Here is a 25,649-nt window from a genome sequence, read left to right as displayed (position 1 = left end):
CTGTAAAAACCTTATGCATAATTTATACCTCTTAGAATGTAGAACCAAGTTTGGATCAGCAGACACCTTAATAAATGCTTGGAGATTTACTTGATAATGTTGGTGTTGCTTACAAGCATCTCACTTTAATGAAGGCTCATTGTTCTTACTGTAACTCCTGTAAGGATTATTATTATTTGCAATGACAGATGGGTGATCTGGTATATTTACTTCTATTCCAAGGAGGGTCAGCAGGCTGAAAATGTTTGAAAAATATTACTAGGGAATTTCCTGGAATGTAGTTTTGCAGTTTATAAATGTTTACCATTATTGTATTTTTTAAAGTGAATTCGTGTTTATTAGGGATAGTCTGTTTGGGCTGCTATAGCAATTTACTATAGATGAGTGTCTTAAAAACAACAGAAATTTATTGCTCACAGTTCTGGAGGCCGGGAAGTCCAAGATCAAGGCCCTAGTAGATCTGGTGACTGCTGAGGGCCTGCTTCCTGGTTCACAGACAACCATACTCTCACTGTGTCCTCACACGATGGAAGGGATAAAGGAGCTCTCTGGGGGCCCTTTTAAAAGGACACTAATCCCATTCATGACAGTTTCACTCTCAGGACTTAATCAACCCCTCTAAAGACCCTAGCTCCAAATGCCATCACTTAAGGGAGTAGGATTTCAACATATAAATCTGAAAGGATACAAACATTCAGTCTCTAGCAATGGAGTTATAATCCAACATGAGAATTTTCAAAAACTCCATCCTTATCAATTCCCCTACTATTACTTGTAACATTATCTTAACTTGAATTCTGATCTCAGTATAAACTTATGTGGAAAGTCGGGCAGGACTTATGATCCCCATTTCATGAGTAAGAACTCAGAAATTTAGTAAATTTAAAGGTCCAGTGGCCTGGAAGCCATTGAGTCAGGAAAACAGGGCTCACGCGGTATGAAGTTTCAGTCCTCTTTTTAGCAAGATGAGGTGAAGAGGTGAGATGTCAATGCCTGATTTATAGGTAAAATATAGACTGTTAAATATTTAGCCTTTGGGGCACTTAGATTTGGTAGGATAAGAGGTTTAAACTTTTGTTTTAAAATGAAATTCCCAGGTTGTTTTTCAAGGGTTTATATACATCCTTCCTACTTGCTCTGCTCCGTGTGACCCAGAGTTCTGTAACTGGTGATGAATATTCAGATTATCTGTGCTGCCAAATGAATCTTTCAGTCAACTTGTTTTGCATATTAACTTCAGTAAAGAAAATCTCCAACTAGGGGCACCTGGGTGGCTCAGTCGTTAAGCGTCTGCCTTCAGCCCAGGGCATGATCCCAGGTTCCTGGGATGGAGCCCCACATCGGGCTCCCTGCTTCGCTGGGAACCTGCTTCTTCCTCTCCCACTCCCCCTGCTTCTGTTCCCTCTCTCGCTGGCTGTCTGTCTGTCAAATAAGTAAATAAAATCTTTTTTAAAAAGTCTCCAAATATACTAGGTTAGTAAAGAACTTTTGACATTGTGTGATAAGAAATTGTGGTGTAGTATTCCCGCCCCGCCCCCCCGCTGCCACTCGCCTGCTCTTATCCAGGTGGGAGGGGGGGTGGGGAGGATAGGTTCTGGACCCCCAATGGACCTGAAACCATGGAGAGTACTAAACCCTACACAGACTGTTTTTTCCTGTACATACATACGTATGATAAAGTTTAATTTATAAATTAGGCACAGTAAGAGGTTAATAACAAGGACTAATAATGAAACAGAACAATGATAACAATATACCGTAATAATATGGGAATGCGGCCTCTCTCTCTCTCAAAATATTTTACTATGCTGTACTCACCCTTATTCTTCTTGTGAGATGTGAGATGATGAAACGCCTACGTGATGAGATGAAGGGAGGGGAATGACAAGGGCGCTGTGATGTAAAGTTAGGCTACTAGTGACCTTCTGATGATTCATCAGAAGGAGGGGCCTCTCCTTCCAGACAGCAGTTGTCTGCAGGTAATCGAAACTGCAGAAAGCGAAACTGCAGATAGGGATATTTAATTCAAAGCCCCCCAAAAAACAAAAATAAGGACAAATTTAGGAAAACCTCAGAGTGGTTTTATTGAAAGGAATTATGTTTTGTAGTATCACTGACTCCAGTGGCTGAAGAAACAGAATTCACTATATACAGAGAATATTTTATATACTCTAAGATACCCTAAGACGGGATGTATGTGGGGGTTTTGTAAGTAATTTTAAAAGAGCACACAAAAATATTTTTTACAGTGTGGCTCAAAGTACAACTATAGGAGGAGACCCATTTTCTTTGCTTTAGAAATTACATGTAAGAATCTAATAACATAAATTTTAAACTAAGCCCATGCATAGGTACATGAAGGGAAAAGTTTAATAACCTTTAGCTGGATTAATTAACATACCCCCATTGTCATGTGAAAAGGTAGTCATTCCTTCTCAGTGTATTTCTTTTTAGGACTCAAATTCTAAGTGTAGTGGCCTCCCAAAAATGTATAGATCTGAGCTGTCTGATAGGATAGCTGCTGTTGAAGTTAAAAATCAGTAAAATTTAAAACCTACTCCTCCTTTGTACTTGCTAAATGCACGTGTTCAAAAGCCACACATGGCTCGTGGCTCCTATGTTAGAGGAGAAGCTATCTTGCAGAAAGTTCTATTAGACAGCAATCCTTTCTGCTAATAGTATAGGCTAACAAGGTTAACAAGGATTTCATGGGCATGTGGGGGAAGTTCAGCCAATTATTCCGAACTAGCATGCCCCTGCTCGATGTTTACAAATACTTTTATTGTTACACACACACACAGAGTCTTGATCATCATAAATCATCATATCTATATATCTTCCATAGTCACTGCTTTAATATTGGTGAAACAAACTTTGAACCTGCTACTCGAAGGAGATTGTGATGTAATGGATACCTTAAAATAATTCTCGCTATTGCAACCACAGATTTTTCATTGAGAAACATAACATTTTTGAATGCTTGGTACTTTATTTAAACACACATATATACAAGGACGACAAAGGGAAACTCTGCAGAGTCGAGCACAGTGGCCGCATGCACTGGGGGATCGGCAGACTCCAGTTTTACAGGATGAAATATGGGTTGAAAAATAGGCAAAGACCGGAGAGCAAGTTTCATTTCCCATCACCACATGGAAGGGTCTTCCAGCCTGTCAAACATAAGAAGGAAAGCCTGTAAGAAAAGCTTCCCAACTTCCTGGGAGGTTTTCAAAAGTGAGACATTCAGTTCTGAACCGAAAGATGATCAGAAACGGTTGAAAAGGCCCCTGTTGGCATTCTAAACAGGAAGACAGTGGCATAATATGCAGAAACCCAGCTGAGTAGCTCTCACTCATGTTCACGGGAGTCTCAGGCAAAACTCAAGAGGGAGTATTTAAAAGGCTCTGTATTTATCAAAGAAGCCGAAGAACTCTGCAATATTTCTAAAGATCAAAACTACAGGAATCACACAAAATGGTAACAAGAAAGTTATTGTTACACAACTCTGAATATGCTTCTTTTGTTTTCCTGCAAGCCTTTTTATGTCGTAAGATGCTATTTTTATAAAGAACCCTTTTTAATATAATAACATTCACAGGCAACTTCAAGGCTGTCAACTTTAGCCTCCTCCTAACTGTACATGACTGAGACTGTCCACCAGGGTGCAATTAACTCTATTCCATGCACCAGCTGTGAGACTTCAAGCCACAAAACAAAGAGTAGCAGCAAGGTTGTTAAGCCTGGATGGTTCTTTTTCTTACCCGAAGTTCGTAAGGTTTACCCTAAACTTTTTACCACGGCAAGCATCACATGCATGTCCATGAAAGCTTCTAGGCATCTATTGTTTAGTATTAAAAATAACCCTTATGAATTTTCCACCTGCTTCCCTTGCATTTGCTGTTTAAATCTGGGTTGATACCTCCAGAGACAAGAGTACTAGAGTTTTATTCCAGTCCAAATTGTTTCCTTCAGAGAAAACACACCTGACAACTCTAGGCCTGTACCTTGGCCATTTCACTAGACAACAGAGGAATGGTGGGAGGGAAAATAAGTGGCTCAGCAGGTTACCCCACTTGTTCTCTGGGGAGAACCCCAAGGAAGAGTGACGTGCCAGTCATGCTCACTGAGCAAGTGTTCTAGTGACCTCTTCTGGGGAACCTGGTTCTTGATATTGTCAAGCTCTGGGTTTAAGGCAGACTGGCTCCCACAAACAAGGATGAACCCTGTGATGTGCCCTGTGATCTTGCTCAGGGCAGGGGCAGGAGGGATAGGACAGAAGAGCCAGGAAGTTATGAAAATGGAGGAGGGTTGGGCTGCTTTCCAGCAGCACTCATTGCTCATTGTCCATAATGTTTCACACCAGCTGTTGGTAGGCACCTCTTCCCAAGACAAGTCCGCTCTCCCAGAAAGCCTCCAAGGTCACAGATAAGTCCCTAAGAATATTATGTCCTTAACATTCATTCCTTCAATGCGATAAACTATTATATGATATTGAGCTTAAAATATGTCAAAAAGTAAACAATAGCTGCCCCCCTTTCCCCCCACCACCAAGAGTTATCTACAGCTTCATGTAAAATGAGGAAGACTAGAGCAAGACCCATGAGTGACATATGTAGGACATGTAGACACTCCACATACCATATGAAAACTAAAGATTACCCCAGCCAAAGACGGACTGTTGGTCATTTCAATGAGGGGGACTTTCGCTATGTTCTCTCAATTCTAAAACAGTTAGAAATTTAAAAGTCACTTATGTTTAAAAACATAAGTAGAGATTTGCAAATTATTACATGAAAACAAAGGCCCTCACTGCCCTGTGACGCACCTCCATTTCTGCCCAAATGCTGCCTGGTCTGGAAGACCCATTCCAATGTTCCCCCCTCCCCCTGACCCCAGGCAGCCCTCTGGGATTTTCCTCTCCTCAGCCATCTTGAGCTCTTCAACAATATCCCCACATAAGCCTTTCATACCTAGTCCTGGGAACATTTTCTGTGCTTTCTCTCATCAAGAGGTCTGAAATCAGTGTCTCAGGGCTAGATCGTTTTCCATACCTAAAAAAAAAAAAAAAGGAAAAGTCCTTAAAGCAAATTTGAAATATTCATAAAAAGGAAAAATATCTTTTAAAAAAAAGAAGATAGTGTCCCACGTGGTTGATCATCTGCTAACAAGTAATCCAGGTGTACAAAACAGACATTATCAGAAATAAGATTTCAAATTATATATATGTATAATTTTGCTTAAATAATTTCGCAGATTATTTGAACCAATCAAAATTCCTAGTCACATTCTTACCTTTTATACTACCACAAATAATACATAGATAGACTTTTATAACTAAGTAACAGGAAATAAAATTACATTACAGTATTATTTTAAATGTTTCCATAATTAGTTAATTGGCTCTAGTTCTGATGATATACAGTAGTTTAAACCTTACCAAAGGGACCAGATGATATTTCAGAAACAGCCCTGGGAAAAAAATCAGCAGACAGAAGTTCTAGACCCACCTGTGTCTTCAGATCTCAGTTTTCTCATTTGTAAAAATAAAATCATAACTCGTGCTTGAATTAGAGTCTTTGTGGAAATCCAATCGGAGCCACAAAGTTTTGAAGCCAACAGAGTAAGACACAAATGCAAGATATTGCTGTTGAAGTGCACCCATTCTTACAGAAAACAACAAATCTTGGTCGTATGTTTTCCACATTTATTTGGGGTGCCAAAAGCTAAAAGGCTTCTCTCATGCTGTGATTTTAATCTGCCCTGTAAATATAAAGGAATCTCCCGGATCATGGAAAGACCATGGAATCTAACTGGTCTTTTCTCCTAGAGCAGGATATGGATAGGACTACATGTGAGTGCAAGCATGTTCCATGCTACTTGCTCCAGGTGAGTGAGCACAGAGGTCTTTGTTTCTCTTTCTCTCTCTCTCTCACTGCTGAAGGGTCATACAAGTCTATACCAACTTGTATTTTTCCCTTTCTCAGAAAAAGCCTTGTATACCTTAGCCATATTGTTCACAAATGACAAACTAGCCCAGATGGATTGATTGGCTACCAGGTAAAACATCAGAGGGTAGAGCTGTCAGAGGGTAGATCTATCAAGTACAATTAAATCGAAATTTTTTGGGAAGTTTTCCTATTACTGCCCTTACGCTGGGACTTAAGGAAGCAGAAACAAACTGCTCTCCCCGACCCCCATCATTTGTAAGATTTCCTTAACATTTTCCGGAGTCGTGATATCACACATTAAACAGCTGCTTGTACCTGTTTATTCTGTTCATCAGTTGATTTCATTAATCTCAAAACTCTTGAGCAACCTCAACTCATTTATCTTCACCAGGCTCCAGTGAATAGAACATTTTCTCCAATTTACTAATGAAGAACCTACATTAGAATAGCAGGATTTGCAGTCCTAAAGAGACATCCAGGATAGCAATATTCACTATTCTTCCTTCTCTACGTAATTCTGGATTATCCTTCTTCTCTACCATGCTTTAACTGACAAAGATAAAGGCTCTAGGGAAAAAATTCTTAAACCCGTTCATATTAGTATCAGCTGGGAAGCTTTTAAAACCTCTGTAAAGCCCAGGCCCCACCCCCGAGATTCCGATTTAGCTGGTCAGGGGTGCAGCCCAGCACAAGTATATTTTAAAAGCCCCCCAGGTGATTCCAATGTGTGACCAGCACGGAGAAAGACTAATCTAGGGCTGGGTTTCTCAACTTTGGCACTATATATGACATTTGGGGCTGGAAAATTCTTTGTTGTAGGGGGCTGTCCTAGGCATTGTAGGATGTTTAGAGCATAAAGTCAGCACGAGTTGAGAACCACTGATTTAGGGAACTGTAAAAGCCACATGTGGCAGATCCATGCTCTAGAATAAACGATGCCGCTTTCAGAAGCAATGGACCAGGAGCATATAGCTTAAAAACTGAGTAGAGAAAGGGAACAAAGAGAATAATATCAGACTACCATTTGGGCCAAATGAAAACATATGTTCACAAATGACACCATAAATTTCAAAAATACAACCATGTGGGGATTGGATGTGTGAGATGGGAAGGCAATGAGATTACGGAATGGAGACAATGGGCGCAGATGATAAGCCTCCGATGGTTTCTAAGAGGGAATTTATGTGAAGATGGGACGGGAAACTCTGGTTCAGAATCAAGACATTCCCACCTAACCTGGATCTCTTCCCATGAAACTCAAGCCCCTTCCCTTTATTTTTTCCTCATCAAAGATGTTGGAGATCACATTGGATGCTGATGGTAGTGACAATGTCCGAGGGAAATCAGTGGGAGTGTTCCAATTTCATCACCCTAAAAAGAAAAGCCTTCATAAAATGTTCTTAGATTCATGACCTGTAAAATGGAGATAATTATACTCACTTCAAAGCTTTGAAGTGAAGACTGAATGAAATAATGCCTAGGGAAACATTTTGAAACGCTAAAGCTTTATACAATGGTAAAGCTTTATAGCAATCATCTTTGGAGAAATAAGTTCTAGTGTGTTATAACTGACAAACTAAATAACCAACAAGGCTTTTCCTACACAAATGACAATATTTTCTTATTTGAACAAGTTCTTTTCTCTGGTCTATATGATAACATAAGCAAGAATTTGAAGCAATTAACTTTCTGACAAGTCTACTAGGATATAAAACATTATTGCTTCTTGCTAATTAAAATGAACCAACTTCAAGGTTCACAAACCAATACTATTCAATTCCAGCATTTTATGTATTTCGGATTCTATGTAAACTGGAACTTTTTCAGAAGATTTTTAGGATGTCATACCCTTTTTTGATGAAACAGGGAAAAAATTATTTAAGAAATACAAATTCTCCCCATTTTGAATCCTTCCCAACTATTCCCTGACTTGTAAACAGTAAAAAGTATGGTAAAAATAACATTTTACGAAATGTAATTTAGACATGTTAACATTAACGTTTTTAAAGGGCTTACCCTTTTTAGCTCATCAAGGTCATTTGATCTCAGTAATTAAAGTAAGACATTGAATGACTTAAAACTACAAATGAACCAATTTTGGAAACAAATTTTAAATCCTATATTATAGTTAGGATGCATTTTTTTTTTTGCTTAATATTTGATGTTGAGAGTGAAGACATGGCATTTAATTTTAACTTTCTGAGGATTCAGAATAAAGCTTACAATTTCTCAAATTCCATGTAATCCCTGGGTTTATCCCAGAGGGACTAGTTTCTCCTTAACAAAGCAGTAAGTGGGCACTTCCTTCTCAAAATTCACCTACTAGAAGGTGGGAAAAGTCTGCATTTTAGATTGACTGTTTTCTTGCTAAATCTCTATTAGCACCAGGATTTTTAAGTAAAGGGCCAAGACTTGGGGGGGGGGGGAATCACTGTAAAGAAGAAAAGAAACTAGCTCCATTTGTCTTTTCCTAAATACTGTCATTCAATTCTGCTCTGGGCAGCTTGGAAAATCTGGCAATATCTTTGGCAACCCGGCTGTTTCCTGGCTGTTGGTGGTGGTTATATTTTCTGGATACTCAGCTCACCCTTCTTCCTACAGCACTTCCCCTGAGCACTCCTGACCTACTTTAGGGGGTCCTTTCCCATCCAGGTTTCCAAAAAGTCCCTCAACTGCTTTAAGAACAAAAGAGAGCAGGGAGTGAGTGGGAGAAGATGGCCACACAGCCTAGGGAACCTAAATCTGGGGGTCACGATTTTGTAACTATAGTTGCAGAGGGAAAGTGTTCAGTGCCCTACGCAATTATTCACTGAGAACTGAGTGTGTGCCTGGTACCGTGCTGCCCAGGGACACAAGCAAGAAAAAAACTGGTCTCCGTCCTCTAAGATCTCCAGGACCTCCGGTTGTAGGGCAGGGCGCTCCCGGAGTCAGTCCCGAGGAGCCCACCCACCTCTGCCTGGTGATGAGGTTGATGTAGTGTCGCAGTGCTGAATAGTATCTGGCCATGTCCTCCGCCGGCGCGTCCTCTCCGGGGTTGTCTGGCTTGGAGGGGTACGCCTCAGCCAGCGCGCCCAGGCACACAAGCAGGGACAGGGCGAGGGTCAGTACGGATAGCCCCAGTCGCTTGCTACCCAGCATCTGCGGGCACAGAAGGCGCAGCGGAGAAGAGTGGGAATGGAAAAGACACGCCTCGAACCTTCCTCCCGTGTCTCCCTCCCCGCCCCCTCCCCGCTACCACTAGCGACCCCCCAATCCGCGCTCAACCCAGTCCCTTAGAGGAAGCGGAGCACCACTCCGCTTACTAAGCTCAACATTTGCCCTGGCCCAACTCCTCTGCTCCACCCGAAAAGTCCGCTCAAATTCGGTCCAAGTCGCTGGACGCTAGCCGCGCGCGAGAGGCGCGGGGCTGGGGGCCAGAGCCCGCCGGCGCCAGTTTAGGATAATTTTAAAAAACAGATGGAGAAGTTCCTCGCCCTGGGTTGAGGAATTGTCACTTTCCTACCCTCTTCCCCAAACCTCCGTCGGAGGAGAAAAGTTTCTGCTCTAATACTTGTGGTCTGTCTTGCTGCAAGATAGACAGTTATGGCTGAGATTCCTTCGGGGTGACAATTTGGGAGAGAGGAGAGAACTGCTCTCAGGGTAGTCAGTCTCAATTCGGATCCCAAGGATCCGGGAAGGTGGCAGGGAGATTCCAAACTCCGGGGATCCCTCACTCAGGGGACGCTGCCTGGGAAAACTCCATTCAGGCGGGGACCCCCGAGGAAACTGCCACCTGCCCAGGGTTGGGGGTCGCGGACCCCTCCAAATTCTCCAAAAGATAACCCAGAGGGACCGCGCAGCCAGGAGGGTGCGGGAGCAGGGCGGAGGTGCAGTCGGAAAGGACCAGAAGGAGCAAGTGGAATTTAGCCTCCAACATCGGCCGCCGCGCGTCGGGGCAGGAGAGGACAGACGCGGCGCGCAGGGGTTGGGAAGCGGGGCGCGACCCTCCCGGGGCCCCAGAGCTACCCCGAGGTGAGCCGGACCCTCCCCCCGCTCCCGCTCCAAGCCGAGTGGGTCGCGGCACTCACGGTGGCGGGCCAGCGGGCGGGCGTGGCTGGGCGGCGAGCGCTCTGCAGTCAGGTGCGCCTCTCCGAGGGGTGAGTGCCGGCGGACGGGGTGCCGAGAGCAGGTCGCAACAGGGCTTTTATGGCTCTCCCTCGCCGCGGCAGGAGGGGCCTCGGGCAATCACATTCGGGTGACTCCCACCTCGCCACTTCCCGCCCCCGACTGGCGGGGGCGGAGGGAGCAGGCTGAAGCCGCAGTCGCTGGAGCGGCGGCTCCCGTAGCCACCCGCACCACAACTCCTCCACCCCAGGCTCTGCTCGGGGAGGGGGGTCCCGGAGAGGTGCGAGCATGGCGGAAGCCCGAGTCCCTGCCCTCCCGCGGCGCCCAAACTCCGCTTTCCTTCACACCCCGTCTAGTCCTGCGCGCGAGAGAAGCAGCCCAGGTCTACTGTGTCGCCTGTCACCGAGACCACCAACTCAATGGGCGCCAGGGTAGGGGTTACATGAATCCTCTACTTGGTGGATCATCTCCGGGACCCGCGCCCTGAATAGAGACAATTTGGTGCACAGATCTTCCGGAGCGGAAAACTGGTCCAGAGTGCCTGTCCGAGGTCCCGAGTTTAGTGGCTCTCAAATGGCCCCCTCCTCTTCTCAGGGTCTTAGAATGGGCTTCTGTGGCTTGGGCCTTTCCCCCGCTTCTTTTTCGAGGGGATCAGCCCACCCCAGGGTATTCGCCCAAACCCTAGGAGCCCGGCTCTATCAGGACTGAGAATGTGGCGACTGAAAAGTCCCCAGTAAAGGGACACGGTAAACCCACTTCCTCACTTGGCTGGGTAAGAGCGGCGTTTAGAACCTCTAGACACCCATTAAAGCGCAATAGAACAAAAAATTCTGACCCAAAGCTACCGGCTAGCTAAATGAACAGGCATTTCTCCTTTATTTGTTAGCCCTTGGATAGTTACAAATACGTTCATTAACGTTGTTTGAGAATGTGGGTTCTGATTGAAATGAAACAGGAAAAAAAATCACCATTATTTTGCACATCACGTTAAACCTGTTGAATGAACATGAAAGATTCAGAAAATCATTTTTAACAGGATCGGGATTTTATATCTTAAAAGTTACCTGAATGAATACTCCTAGACGTCCAACTCCTTCTAAATAAAATGGCACGTTAGGAAATGAAAGTGCTAAGGTACAAGTTATTTTAATGTTAAAATCACAAGTGATTCTGTCAAACTGACTTTTTGTCCTGTTTCCAGTGCACTGAATTAAATATTGATTACTTTGTGGCTAGCTCTGCACTTGGGCGTTCTCTCTCATTCCCCCCCCCTTCTCTGTCTCTCTGCCTCTGCCTTTGTGTGTGTGTGTGTGTGTTAGAAATTTTGAAGACCACATCCTTTTCACTTAGGTGAATGCTTCTCTTTCTGTATTGCACAAACATATGACAGGGACACAAATACCAAGGCTCTCAGAGTTGCTCCAGGGTACTTATGTCTGGTAAAGTTAGAACAAAGCACCTTCTCACTTAGAGCTCTTTCTTGATAAGAGGAAAAGCTCAGTCCAGTTTTCAATAAATAATTTTAATTTTAGAGTGTGTCACAGAGACATATCGGTTCTACCTTAGAAGGAGTCATTGAATTTGGGAGAAATTCCTTCTAAGGAGATGCACCATTCTTGAGTGGGGGAAAGACTGGGGACTCTTGCTGATTTTAGCTTACAATAATGCCCCTGGTATCCAAAACTGAGAGCTGAGTCTCCGGGGTTCAGCATGCAGAGGCTAAAACACAGAGCCTAGTGCCGGAGGTGTACCCTTCTATCCTCACCCCTGCCCTCCAGTGCCAACAGCCTCCCCTGGCCTGGGCTCTGAGTATTTCATCTCTCCTCTCAGGACTTGGCTCCATTAACTGCCTCCTCTCTTATCTATAGTTTTCTATGCTTATACATATATACTTACAGCTTATAAATTTGCTTGAGTTTGTTCCATGAAAGAAACAAATCAAAACCAAAACCCCACAAAAGCAAAAAGACAGTCATTCAACCAAGCATCTCCTTCTAGCTGCTGAACCATTTCTCTCTCCTTTGTTTCAAAATCAATTTTATGTATTTATTTATATGTATATGTATCTTAGCAGCTTTATTGAGATACAATTGAGTTATGCTAGTCTATAAATGTTTAAAATACTCCATTGGTTGTATTCTTATGTGTATGCTCCGTGAAGTCATTGCCACAGTCAAGGTAGTGAACTTAGACATCATCACCAAAAGTTTCCTCATCTCCCTTTAGTGCCAACATTTGTACCATTTCCTGTCTCTCACCCAGTTAATCATTCTTATTAATTTCCTGTGCATCTTTCCTGACTTTCTTTATGCAAATAAAAAGCAAAAAAAATGAACATATGTTCTTATATTTTTCCTTTTTTTATAAACAAAAGGAACATACACACTGGGCAGCACCTTAATTTTATTATTTAATACTATATTTTAGACATCTTCCCAATTAGATCTTAAAAGATTATTAACTCAATCTCAAGCCCCTCTCCTCTCCTCGGAGGATGGCAGAGTGGAGCTGAAACTTCCAAGTTCCAGTCATGCCTTGGCTTTCTGGTGACCAGCCCTCATCCTGAAACTATCTAGGGTCCCTAAGCCACCAGTCAGCATGTCAGCCAACCAAGACACTCTTCTCACTTCAGACATTCCAAGGGTCTTAGAAGCTCTTTTGTCAGGAACTAGGGTTAAATATAAAATATTAGATCAAAAGATACTCCTAGCATCCTTATCACTCAAAAAATTACAAGGGTTTTAAGAACTCTAGACCAGGAACTGAGAACAAAGACCAAATGCATTTATTATACCACAGGTGGTCAGATCAGGTCTCACTGAAAAAATGACATTGAGCAAAGACTTGAAGAAAATGAGGAAATAAGTCAAGGCAAAATAAAACAAAACAAAACAAAACTGGACCAGAGCATCAGAAGCCAAGGAAAACCTGATGTAAACACCCTAGGGCAGGTAAGTGCCTGGGAGGGAGAAAGGGATGAAGATAAGAATGATTCCAGATTTTTGGCCCAAGCAACTGAAAGGATGGGGTTTCCTCCAGCTCTAATGCAGATTACTGCAGCTGGAGTGGGTTTGGGGTTGGTAATGGGAGCTCAGCTGAAAATGCCTTAAGATTTTGTTGTCTACTAGACCTCAAGAGAAGGTATCACTTGTACCGATGAATCTGGAGTTAAGGAGAGAGATCTAGCCTTGAGTCATAAATTCAAGAGTTGTTTGCCTTTAGGTGGCATTTAATGCTGTGACAGTAGATAAGATTATCAAGAGATTGAGTAAAGGAAGGAAGAAGAAGAGAGCATCCGGGGACGTACTGTATGGTGACTAACATAATATAATAAAAAATCATTAAAAAATAAACAAACAAACAAAAAAAAAGAGCCCCAATCCAGCCCTGCAGTGAGCCAACACTGACCACTTAGGAGATGAGAAGGAATGAACATAGTCTGAGATGGAGGGGCAAGAGAGGTAGAGGAAAACAGAAAGAGTCTGTTTCGTGTTCTTGAAGCCAAGGGCAAATTTTTTCTTCAAGGAAGAGGAAGTGAGTGTCTGTTCGCATCAACTGCTGCTGTAAAGTAAATTAAGACACAGACTGAAATTGACCACTGTCTTGAGGAAAATGGGGGTCTGACAAGAGGACTTTTGGACCAGCAGGGTTTAAAGGAGAAAGAGAGGAAAGATATTGGATACAAGTCATCCTGGGAATTACACAGCAAAAAGGAGTAGAAAAAACAGGGCAGTAACTGGTGAGAGAAATAGGGTGGAGAGAAAGGTCTTTCAAGATGGGGGGAAAGGAGCATGTTGGCGTGTCGAAGGGAATGATGGGGGAGGAGGAAAAAAAGACAGCAAAGGAGAGATACAGGTGTTATGTATTAAGAATTTTATCCCTTTGTGAAAAGAGTTGCAAAAATTTATATGTGGCTTGTCATTCTTCTTTAGACTTTGCTTAAGGTGGGTTTTTTGTTTTTTTTGCCTTGTCAAAGTTTTTATTTGTAGTCAAATGTATTAATCATTTCTTTTGTTGGCTCAAAGAGTTTGAAGTCTTAGTTTAAAAGGCACACAGGTGACTCAGGGGTTGTAAACTACAGCTTGAGGGCCAAATCCAACCCTTCACTTGTTTTTGTAAATGGCCGTTTATTTGGCTACCCACCTAGTGCCATTCCTGCTTTCTTCTTTGCTAACAGACCTCAATTTGGTTCTGACATAGTTATTTCCAGCCAAGATTCTGGATTATGGTAACTCTCTTGCCTTTGTCAGTGACTGGTGTAGGGGTGAACATGTGATCTGCTTCTGGCCAATGAGATACTGGGATAAATCAGCGAGGGGCTTTTAGGAAAGTGTTTTTTCTCTGAAGAATACTGTTGAGTGCAGAGGCGGGTCTCAGAGCTGTGGCGGCATCTTGTGCTCATGAGGAACAATACTGCAAATACACTGAAGGGGACAGAATGCAAAGATCAAAAGGGCTGAAATCCTTGATGAAATCAGTGAACTGCCAAACTAATTTTGGGGCTGCCCACCGTTGGATATCTCCTTACGTAATTAATAGTTGTCCACATGGTTTAAGTCACCGTTAGCTGGGTTTTCTGCTACTTATATTCAAAAGCATTCCTAATTAGCAAACTCAGCTTCTAATTCTTGGTTTTCTTTACCATTTTTCCTCTATTACTTGTGGCATTTTGTTCTTTTTTATTTTCAGGTTATTTATTTTTTGATCATGGAAACCTCAATTTGAACCTTGTATTTATCTTTCTATGTGTAACACATTTTCCTTGACTCCTCCTAGGCCTAACTTAGGCCTGTTGTATTAATGGTTTGTGTTACATCTGCTTTTCTGTTGTCTGAGTTGGTGGTAAGGATGGAACTGAGACAGGGTCAGGGAAGAAGGGTGGGAGCATGGCTGTGGGTATCACAGTTGGGGGATGTTGTCACTGGAGACTTTCTCTGTTGTTTAGTTAAAAGTTTTGTTTTGTTTTGTTTTTAAGATTTATTTATTTATTTTAGAGAGAGAGAGAAAGAGAGAGAGTCTCAAGCAGACTCCCTGCTGAGCATGGAGCCCAACGAGGGGCTTGATCTCACAACCCTGAGATCAGGACCTGAGCCAGAACCAAGAGTCAGACACTTAATCGACTGTGCCACCCAGGTGCCCCTAGTTAAAAGTTCTGTACTGAGATCTGTTCTAAATAGTTGAGGGTATATCTGATCCAGCGAGAAGGGCCTTTGGATTTCAGATTGTTCAACAGATTCAGGTGAACCCAAAGCCTCCTGTTCTCTGAAAGAAAAACTGCTTTAGGTGATAATTTCCTACCTCCCCTCCATGCTTGTCTCTCCTGCTCCCTTTGGGAATTTAGGTGGAAAAGGCATGAAAAAATAGGCAAACTAGGAGTTCATCACATTTGTCCCTTTCCCATTTATATCTGTGTTTCTCTCAGCTAATAAAACAAATAAACAGAAAATGCCGATTCTTAGCAGTTCTTCCCATCTGTATTGTACGAATAGCTATTTCTCTCTCATGGTAGGGAGAAATAACTATTTAAAGACCATCCTGACAAGTTTCTTTTGAACTTCTTCTCCAAATCCCATCCTTCACACCGCCTGCCTACTTCCCTCCAAATTGGGGTTATCAGTTTTTTCAGAACTTTATGTCTTCACATTTTTGTTCACTGTACTGCTTGTGAAGGAGTCAAGTAGAAACTACAGCCAATTTCCAGAATGTTCTTTCTGTACATGATATTTTTAAACTTGCATTAAGAGACTGCTCCTTCCTTAGTTTGGTTGCTTCTTCTTCTTTTCTTTCTTTTCTTCTTCTTTATTTTTTTTTTTAGCTATTCTTATTTTGTGTGTGTATTTTGTTACATTTGAGAGAAGACAAATCTCTCTCTTTTTTTTTTAAGATTTTATTTATTTATTCGACAGAGATAGAGACAGCCAGCGAGAGAGGGAACACAGCAGGGGGAGTGGGAGAGGAAGAAGCAGGCTCATAGCGGAGGAGCCTGATGTGGGGCTCGATCCCATAACGCCGGGATCACGCCCTGAGCCGAAGGCAGACGCCTAACCGCTGTGCCACCCAGGCGCCCCGAGAGAAGACAGATCTCTTGATCCTGTATGTTCTTTGCCAGTTTCTCTGTGAAGCTGAAACAGGGTTCACCGACAGCACTACTTCTATTTCTGTGTATTTTTAGCAGTGTCTAGAAGTACATGCACAAGAGGACTCGGGCAATTAGGAAAATTATTTGGACCAAAATTACCCCAAAATTTATCTGAAACATCCAGATAATTGCAGGAAAATATCATTTTTTTAATTTGAAAGTATTCTCATAATAGCTGTAACTCTCTCCTCCACTTTGCATGTGCAGGCACATACTGAAGGTTCCAAAATAGCACCCATAGTGCTGAGTTGAGACTAGCTTTGTGTTTCTGACCAGTCACAGTTTTAAGAAAAAATTGTTATTATTATTAGCTCGAGTCCCATGATTCTAGTCACAAGAACCCATACAAAGCAGAATACTTACTTCACTGAGAAAAGAACCTTAAATGTGATCGTGGGAATGACAAGCACATTTCACCACACTGAAGGCAGACATTCTAGGAAGATACTGACTTCCTATTGTGTAGATGGTTCAGATGCTGTGGAAAGCAAGCTGCACCCCAGGTGACAGCACTGACGACCTTTTAGGTATATTGAGGGGTCTTCTCTTCAATTCTGATAGGGTTGGGTTTGAAGAACGTTCAGTTTCCTATGTGAGGATGTATTGTTTCCATTTTAGAGGATGTGGGTAGTGTGGATTGGATGTCCCTAGAGACCCATTGCGGACACTTCCAGCCTCCCAGGACTCCAGGGGCTGGACTGTGGCCATCGGTTTCCTAGCTTCGCTTGCTTCTAGGGTGCAAATGGGATTTAGTTTAGTTGCTTGAGATCTTGATTCAAAATTGATTTATAACACTGAGATGTCCCATATTCTCCATGTATATTATTAAACATAAAAAACGTTTTAAATAACCCTGAGTTATGAAAGAACTATGAAAGAACATAACTATGTTATGTGGGGAGAGAAACAGGCTGTGAATATCCTCTTTGTAACCCAAACAGAGGCGGAAGTGGTATGGTCTCGAGCAGATGGCTCTGATGGAAGATTCCAGTTTCTGCGGCTTCCTGAGGCAAAGGTAGCAGTGTTCTTGGTGGGCTGGTTCTGTGGTGAGGTTTTGAGAGGGAGCTGTTTCTGGAAGCTCAACCTAGGGTCTGCTTTTTTTAGCACTTAATCCCAAAGAATCTATCCTTTAATAAATCCTTTTCTTCATGAAACAACTGGAACAGATTCCAAACCTGAAATAAAAACCCTGATCACCTGCAGGACCATGAGAGAAACGGTATTAAGTTAGAGATCTTGCTACCCCAGATTGGGTGTCTTGAGTCTCAGAGATGGGAAATGCAGGCCTCCATGCAGTGTTTCCCCTCATCCAGTTCCTTCCATGGGTCCATTTAAACTGATGGAAAATGGTCCTGTGGCAAACTTAGGGGATCATTCTCAGAGATACAAGCTATTGGAATGGCAAGCAGGGGTGTCATGGTGAAGGTACATAAAGAACCATGGAACTCCCTCAGACTTACCAACAGGAATGTCCTCTCAGAGCACGTCTCAGAAACTTCCTTCTCAAAGGATACTCTCTCGGGATAGTTTGGCTGAAAGCAATAGACAACTCAGGTTCAGCTGTCTAAAATCATAAAGAAAATGTATAATCTTACAAAATAAGAAGCTCAAAGATAAGGCAGCTCTCCTGAAAGTAATTCTGCAGTTTCATTATATCAACAAGAGCCAGGTTCCTTCCACTGTCCGCTCCACTGTCTAGGTACAATGGCTTTGATTTACGGACCAGCTGCCCCCACAATTGTTAAATGTCTATCCAAACTCCGGTTGCATCCAAACATATTGACATCCTTTCAAAGACAATAATTTTTTTGCTTTGTCATTTCTTAATGAACATCAACTGCCACCCCCACCCTGGTCTCCTGCTTTTACAAAAACTACAGCAACGAGTAACTTTGGACATCTGTCTTTGCTCATGTGTACAGATATAACTGTTGAAGTCCTAGAAATGGAATTTCTTGGTCAAAGCAAGCATGCATCTGAAATGTTGATAGCTCTTGTCAAATTGCCCTCCCAAGAGATGTGTCAATTATAATGTTTGAGAGGGTGCGTTTCCCTCAAAGAGGGGTGTACTTTTACAGAAGGTGTTCAGGGGCTGTTTCTGTGAACGGTGGATCAGAGGTATCTGGGGCTAGGCAGAGGAATATGCCTGCTTAAATTTGTGGTCTCTCCATCTGGCCTCAGAACAGAATGAAAGACATTATCTTTCCAAATTGAAAATCCATGTTTGTGCCCAAAGTACTGGCCTCTTTGTAGTTTGCTCCACAGTAGGACTGGTACCCAAGGGAAGTGAAAACTAACTGAGCCATGGGGCAAACAGGTTAATGAATGGACCCCAAACAAAGCTAGAGAATTCTGTTTTCTATTAAGCTGGTAAGAGTTATGGAAAGGCTATTTTCATGAAGCTTCCAAACTCTGACGAACTCACCAGAAGTGTTTTTCAAAATACTGATGGGTCTAATAGTTTCAGTGTTAGCTCAAGGAAAGTTCTTTTTTTTTTTTAAATTAATTAATTTTAGGGAGAGAGAGAGAACATGCAAGCAGGGGAAGGGGCAGAGGGCAAGCGAGAAGCAGACTCCCTCTGAGTACAGAGCCCAACGAGGGTTTAATCCCAGGATCCTGAGATCATGACCTGAGCCAAAATCAAGAGTCAGATGCTCAACTGACTGAGCCACGCAGGCACCCCTCAAGGAAAGTTTTTCTATCTTCAAGTAACTTTGAAGTTCAAATTCTGAAATACAACTTTCCTCCTTACGGAATTCTGAAGGTTTTGTATAATTGGAAAGCNGAGAGAAACAGGCTGTGAATATCCTCTTTGTAACCCAAACAGAGGCGGAAGTGGTATGGTCTCGAGCAGATGGCTCTGATGGAAGATTCCAGTTTCTGCGGCTTCCTGAGGCAAAGGTAGCAGTGTTCTTGGTGGGCTGGTTCTGTGGTGAGGTTTTGAGAGGGAGCTGTTTCTGGAAGCTCAACCTAGGGTCTGCTTTTTTTAGCACCTCATCCCAAAGAATCTATCCTTTAATAAATCCTTTTCTTCATGAAACAACTGGAACAGATTCCAAACCTGAAATAAAAACCCTGATCACCTGCAGGACCATGAGAGAAACGGTATTAAGTTAGAGATCTTGCTACCCCAGATTGGGTGTCTTGAGTCTCAGAGATGGGAAATGCAGGCCTCCATGCAGTGTTTCCCCTCATCCAGTTCCTTCCATGGGTCCATTTAAACTGATGGAAAATGGTCCTGTGGCAAACTTAGGGGATCATTCTCAGAGATACAAGCTATTGGAATGGCAAGCAGGGGTGTCATGGTGAAGGTACATAAAGAACCATGGAACTCCCTCAGACTTACCAACAGGAATGTCCTCTCAGAGCACGTCTCAGAAACTTCCTTCTCAAAGGATACTCTCTCGGGATAGTTTGGCTGAATGCAATAGACAACTCAGGTTCAGCTGTCTAAAATCATAAAGAAAATGTATAATCTTACAAAATAAGAAGCTCAAAGATAAGGCAGCTCTCCTGAAAGTAATTCTGCAGTTTCATTATATCAACAAGAGCCAGGTTCCTTCCACTGTCCGCTCCACTGTCTAGGTACAATGGCTTTGATTTACGGACCAGCTGCCCCCACAATTGTTAAATGTCTATCCAAACTCCGGTTGCATCCAAACATATTGACATCCTTTCAAAGACAATAATTTTTTTGCTTTGTCATTCCTTAATGAACATCAACTGCCACCCCCACCCTGGTCTCCTGCTTTTACAAAAACTACAGCAACGAGTAACTTTGGACATCTGTCTTTGCTCATGTGTACAGATATAACTGTTGAAGTCCTAGAAATGGAATTTCTTGGTCAAAGCAAGCATGCATCTGAAATGTTGATAGCTCTTGTCAAATTGCCCTCCCAAGAGATGTGTCAATTATAATGTTTGAGAGGGTGCGTTTCCCTCAAAGAGGGGTGTACTTTTACAGAAGGTGTTCAGGGGCTGTTTCTGTGAACGGTGGATCAGAGGTATCTGGGGCTAGGCAGAGGAATATGCCTGCTTAAATTTGTGGTCTCTCCATCTGGCCTCAGAACAGAATGAAAGACATTATCTTTCCAAATTGAAAATCCATGTTTGTGCCCAAAGTACTGGCCTCTTTGTAGTTTGCTCCACAGTAGGACTGGTACCCAAGGGAAGTGAAAACTAACTGAGCCACGGGGCAAACAGGTTAATGAATGGACCCCAAACAAAGCTAGAGAATTCTGTTTTCTATTAAGCTGGTAAGAGTTATGGAAAGGCTATTTTCATGAAGCTTCCAAACTCTGACGAACTCACCAGAAGTGTTTTTCAAAATACTGATGGGTCTAATAGTTTCAGTGTTAGCTCAAGGAAAGTTCTTTTTTTTTTTTAAATTAATTAATTTTAGGGAGAGAGAGAGAACATGCAAGCAGGGGAAGGGGCAGAGGGCAAGCGAGAAGCAGACTCCCTCTGAGTACAGAGCCCAACGAGGGTTTAATCCCAGGATCCTGAGATCATGACCTGAGCCAAAATCAAGAGTCAGATGCTCAACTGACTGAGCCACGCAGGCACCCCTCAAGGAAAGTTTTTCTATCTTCAAGTAACTTTGAAGTTCAAATTCTGAAATACAACTTTCCTCCTTACGGAATTCTGAAGGTTTTGTATAATTGGAAAGCAAAGACTTGGGTTTTATAAATATATTTTAGCACCTTAAGAATGGATTGATTTGCAAGCTTTCCCAGGAATTTCAATGCATGATATTCTGAATTATTTTTTCTTGCTCTTTTGCTTATTTGAGAAATTAAGATAGTGCTTGATTTTACATTTGGAAACACTTATTTTAATTGTTTAAAGTCTCTTTTTCAAGAAGGGGCACATGCACCCGAATGTTCATAGCAGCAATATCCACAATATCCAAACTGTGGAAGGAGCTGAGATGCCCTTCAACAGATGAATGGATAAAGAAGATGTGGTCCATATACACAATGGAATATTACTCAGCCATCAGAAAGGATGATTACCCGACATTTGCATCGACATGGATGGAATTGGAGAGGATTATGCTAAGTGAAATAAGTCAAGCAGAGAAAGACAATTATCATATGGTTTCACTTACATGTGGAACATAAGGAATAGCATGGAGGACATTAGGAGAAGGAAAGGAAAAATGAAGGGGAGGAATCAGAAGGGGAGACAAACCATGAGAGACTATGGACTCTGGGAAAAGAACTGAGGGTTTCAGAGGGGAGGGAGGTGGGGAGTGGGTTAGCCCAGTGATGGGTATTAAGGAGGGCATGTATTGCATGGAACACTGGGTGTTACAGGCAAACAGTGAATCATGGAACACTACATCCAAAACTAAAGATGTACTGTATGGTAACTAACATAAAATTTTTAAAAAGCAGAACTGTAACAAAAAAAAAATAAAGTCTCTTTTTCAATGCAAATTTTTTTCCCCCTTGTTGGGTACTGGTGGAAATCATTTAAAACCAATTAAATGAGAGGCCCTCCAGGAATAATTGAATGAAACACACACTGTATGTACCTTCAACTGTTCCCACCAAATCTTCAGAGGATCCTCTCTGACTCAGAAACCCATGGCAGTCTACCCATGAGAACATTATTCTTAAACTTCAATGCTATAGCTAATATCATCACCTCATAAGTTAATTGTCTCCAGTGNCCAAAACTAAAGATGTACTGTATGGTAACTAACATAAAATTTTTAAAAAGCAGAACTGTAACAAAAAAAAAAAATAAAGTCTCTTTTTCAATGCAAATTTTTTTTTTCCCCTTGTTGGGTACTGGTGGAAATCATTTAAAACCAACTAAATGAGAGGCCCTCCAGGAATAATTGAATGAAACACACACTGTATGTACCTTCAACTGTTCCCACCAAATCTTCAGAGGATCCTCTCTGACTCAGAAACCCATGGCAGTCTACCCATGAGAACATTATTCTTAAACTTCAATGCTATAGCTAATATCATCACCTCATAAGTTAATTGTCTCCAGTGGGATGAAATTAGGCCAAGAAATCAAAGTTGTCTAACCTCATTCTGAGGCTTGATCTTGACACCTGTGTTTTATCTTCTTTCTTTCCAATAGGCCACAGGCTACTTTCAGGCCCCACTATGACAACAGTCCTAGAGCAGCGTGGTTTGCAGGCATGTTTTTGCCCCAGTACTTCCTTTCAGCACCCTTTGATGGCCATTTTATCTTATTTTTAGGACAGAAACTAGGATAGATGGCCCCAAATATAGTAATGGCATCCCTGAATCATGGTGCCTTGATTAATTAATGTTGGAGAGTTATCTAACTAAGGCACATCCACAGGTCACATTCTGGGCCTTCCAAACCACTCCTTACAAATGCAGCATTTCATAGCTAGACAGTTTTCTTACTTTCTTTAACTGGGCCTCTTTGCTAACTCATACCAGCTTTCTCAGTTTGTTCAATTAGCAGGTGAACTTACCCTACTGAAATTTATTTTAGCATATATTTGCCATATGCTATGGACAGTTTTGATTCACAGATTGAGATATAATTTAGGATTATGTTTTATACAAGTTCCGTAAAACCTGATGAACAAGGACTAATACAAAGGAGGGACTTATTTACCCCATGTGAAAAGAAGTCTAGGTTTAAGCAAATCAGGGCTCGTACAGCAACTCAAAAATGCCACCAAGGGACTAGGCTCTTTTTCTTCCTGCTCCATCATCCTGAAGATGACTGATATACCTTCAGCATCAAGCTCCAATTCTGGTCAGGAAGAGAGAGGAAACAGAAGAGGCAGAACCAGCTAACTTGAGCATACATCTTAGCCACCAGATCTCCCATGGCGTCTGCTAGCTGCAAGGGACTCTAGCAAGGTAACTTTGAGCTTTCTAGCTTCTGTGGTAGGGAGGCATGGAAGGATGGGTCTCAAGTGAGCCACCTTACACTGTGTACCTAGTAGGCTTGTGCCTTCTGGCATCTGGTCCTACTCAGTCCAGGTGTGGCTTTTTATCATTCATCGCTGAGAGATAACAGCTACCACTTCCTCTTCTGCTGCTGAGATGCGGCAATGAGGACCAAGATGTAAACAGTCATTGTGGGTCACTTAGAATTTTTTTCTAAACCACAGAATGAACACAATGATCAGATGTCAGAAAACCTCCATGTTAATCTTGTGTTATTTATCCTAAAATGTCTCATCACTTCACCTCTCTGAGTCCTACTTTCCATCTACAAAATGGAGGAATTAGGCTTCCACCTTCTGTTCTTCCCTCTCATAGGATCACAAATGTCTGCTATGAAACCAGCTCTCCCCTATGTTACCATGAGGACTCACAGAGGCCAGGCCAAGAGAGGAATCTTACCACGCTGCCCGTCATCTTCATCTCCTCTCCCTCCCAGCACTTGGGCAGGGAGAACTGAGGGGTGTTTAATAGGGAGTTAGGACCTGCGTAGTAAACTGTTTCTCATTGCCTCTCTGTGACTTGAGCCTTAGAGGTATGAACTAGTCCAGTCTTTCTTAGCAGAACCACAGGCTCCACTTCAGCTAGTTTGGGCTTCTCTGGGGTCACAAGAATAACCTAGAGGCCAAGCCATTGAAATGGTATTATCTACCAGCTTTTTTTTTTTAATGACTTTATTTATTTATTTGACAGAGAGAGAGTACAAGTAGGCAGAGCGGCAGGCAGAGGGAGAGGGAGACGCAGGCTCCCCGCTGAGCAGGGAGTCCAACTCAGGGCTCGATCCCAGGACCCTGAGCCATACAGGCACCCCTATCTACCAGCTCTTAATTGCCTCTTTTCCCAGCACGTCCCAAGAGGCTGTCTTAGAGGCAGAGCCTCCATTCTTGATATAAGAAGCCTTTCCCAGGCCCACACCTGTACACATAGCCCCTACCTCAGTCTGTAAAATACTTCCACAACTTGTTTAACTGCCCAGAATCTCACAGTATCACTGAAGAGAGGTGTCCAAGTATGCAAATGGATGCAACTACTGTAACTTCTCTAAGTCATGTGGCACCCATCTCAGGGTGTGGGGTTTGTAGTTAATTTTCAGATATTTTCTACAATAATGGTCACGGGTTTCTCCTTTCAACTTCATTCAGTCCAGGCATTTTTCACTTTGCAACTGGTTTACCTATATCACAAGTATAAAGTGATTGGTCATATAAATTCTGTTTAGTACGATTTAGTCAGAGGGTAGGCTTTAGTCAGAGGGTCCTTTCAGACCATGACTATCCTATAAGATGTTCAAGCCCTCTCTTCTAGTGGGGAGTCCACTGGGGGGGGGGCGTCAAGGCAGATAGTTGTGGGATTGACTAGAGACTGTGTCTCCAAACAGTGGGTTCAGAGGGTAACAGGCTGACCCTGTGGGTGGGGGAGGAGGGTCCTCCGCAGCCATGGCTTCAGGGAAAGCATAGAGCTAAGTCCACTCTCTGAGACTCTTAGAGTCTCCTAAAACATTTTCCTTTCCTCAGAATGGGTGGTTCCTGCCTTGCCTCTGTGACCATTATTGTTTATCTAGAATTTTCCATGGTATGAAGGAAGGAGTCAGGAGATGGGATAGATCAGACTCCTCTGAAACCATATATCTGAAAATTCCCGTCTTGCACCGCCTTTGTTTTTGTTTGGGGAACTGGGGATATAGAGAACAGAAAAGATCCTAGCACAAGTTCTTAATAAGGGGCTTGTAGGTAGAATTCAGGATGTCTATGAACTTGAATGAATAAATATGTCTTTGCTGTCACTACCTCTAACTGAAGTTTAGTATTTTATGAAAGTGGGCGATCACCACAGCCATGTCAACAGTTCCTCTGACTTGGACACCAATAGACATTACAGTAAGTTTCACATCACACTAAAGTTGATGCAGAAACCTCAAAATAGCACTACACTCATGAAACCTTGAGAGTGTGATGATTATTAGACCCATAACTAGATCTTGTTATTAATGCATTAATAATGAAATGTATATCTGATTATATCACATTAAAATACTCAACAACTATATTCCAATATTAATATTTTCTTTGTAATCCTACATATTTTGTTATTCATATAAAAACTTTTTTTTATTATGTTATGTTAGTCACCATAGAGTACTCCATTAGTTTCCAACGTAGAGCACCATGATTCATCGTTTGCACACAACACCCAGTGCTCCTTGCAATACGTGCCCTCCTTACTACCCATCACTGTGCTACCCATCCCTCCACCCCTTTCCCCTTTGAAACCCTCAGTTTGTTTCCCAGAGTCCGGAGTCTCTCATGGTACTAGAAGTCCTAGCATCAGCAATCAGACAACAAAAGGAAATAAAAGGTATTCAAATTGGCAAAGAAGAAGTCAAACTCTCTCTCGTTGGAGATGACATGATACTTTGTGTGGAAAACCTAAAAGACTCCACCCCCAAATTACTAGAACTCATACAGCAATTCAGTAATGTGGCAGGCAGGATACAAACTCAATGCA

The 25,649-nt window shown here is 42.4% G+C and overlaps 1 protein-coding gene across 1 annotated transcript; it reads right to left on the bottom strand.

Annotated features, from left to right (window-relative positions):
• Window positions 1-2,967: 2,967 nt before the first annotated feature.
• Window positions 2,968-10,152, bottom strand: NPY (neuropeptide Y). The gene is made up of 4 exons (XM_002912869.4): window positions 10,016-10,152; window positions 8,899-9,086; window positions 4,971-5,051; window positions 2,968-3,170 (listed from the first exon to the last, which is right to left on the bottom strand). Exons 2-4 carry the CDS (start codon window positions 9,084-9,086, stop codon window positions 3,146-3,148), a joined length of 294 nt encoding a protein of 97 aa, XP_002912915.1. The 5' UTR covers window positions 10,016-10,152; the 3' UTR covers window positions 2,968-3,145.
• Window positions 10,153-25,649: the final 15,497 nt, after the last annotated feature.

Source organism: Ailuropoda melanoleuca, chromosome 1, assembly GCF_002007445.2.
Source record: "Ailuropoda melanoleuca isolate Jingjing chromosome 1, ASM200744v2, whole genome shotgun sequence".
Lineage (NCBI taxonomy): Eukaryota > Metazoa > Chordata > Mammalia > Carnivora > Ursidae > Ailuropoda > Ailuropoda melanoleuca.
Note: the sequence above shows the minus strand (reverse complement) of the source record. Positions and strands in the feature narration are given on the sequence as shown.

What these genes read in the sequence shown, in the direction of transcription:
- NPY (XM_002912869.4), bottom strand. Translation starts at nt 9,086, where the DNA reads ATGCTGGGTAGCAAGCGACTGGGGCTATCCGTACTGACCCTCGCCCTG. An exon ending in AACCTCATCACCAGGCAGAG is followed by an intron (nt 5,052 to 8,898) that starts GTGGGTGGGCTC and finishes TTTTTTTTTTAG; the next exon opens with GTATGGAAAACGATCTAGCC. An exon ending in GAAAATGTTCCCAGGACTAG is followed by an intron (nt 3,171 to 4,970) that starts GTATGAAAGGCT and finishes TATGTTTGACAG; the next exon opens with GCTGGAAGACCCTTCCATGT.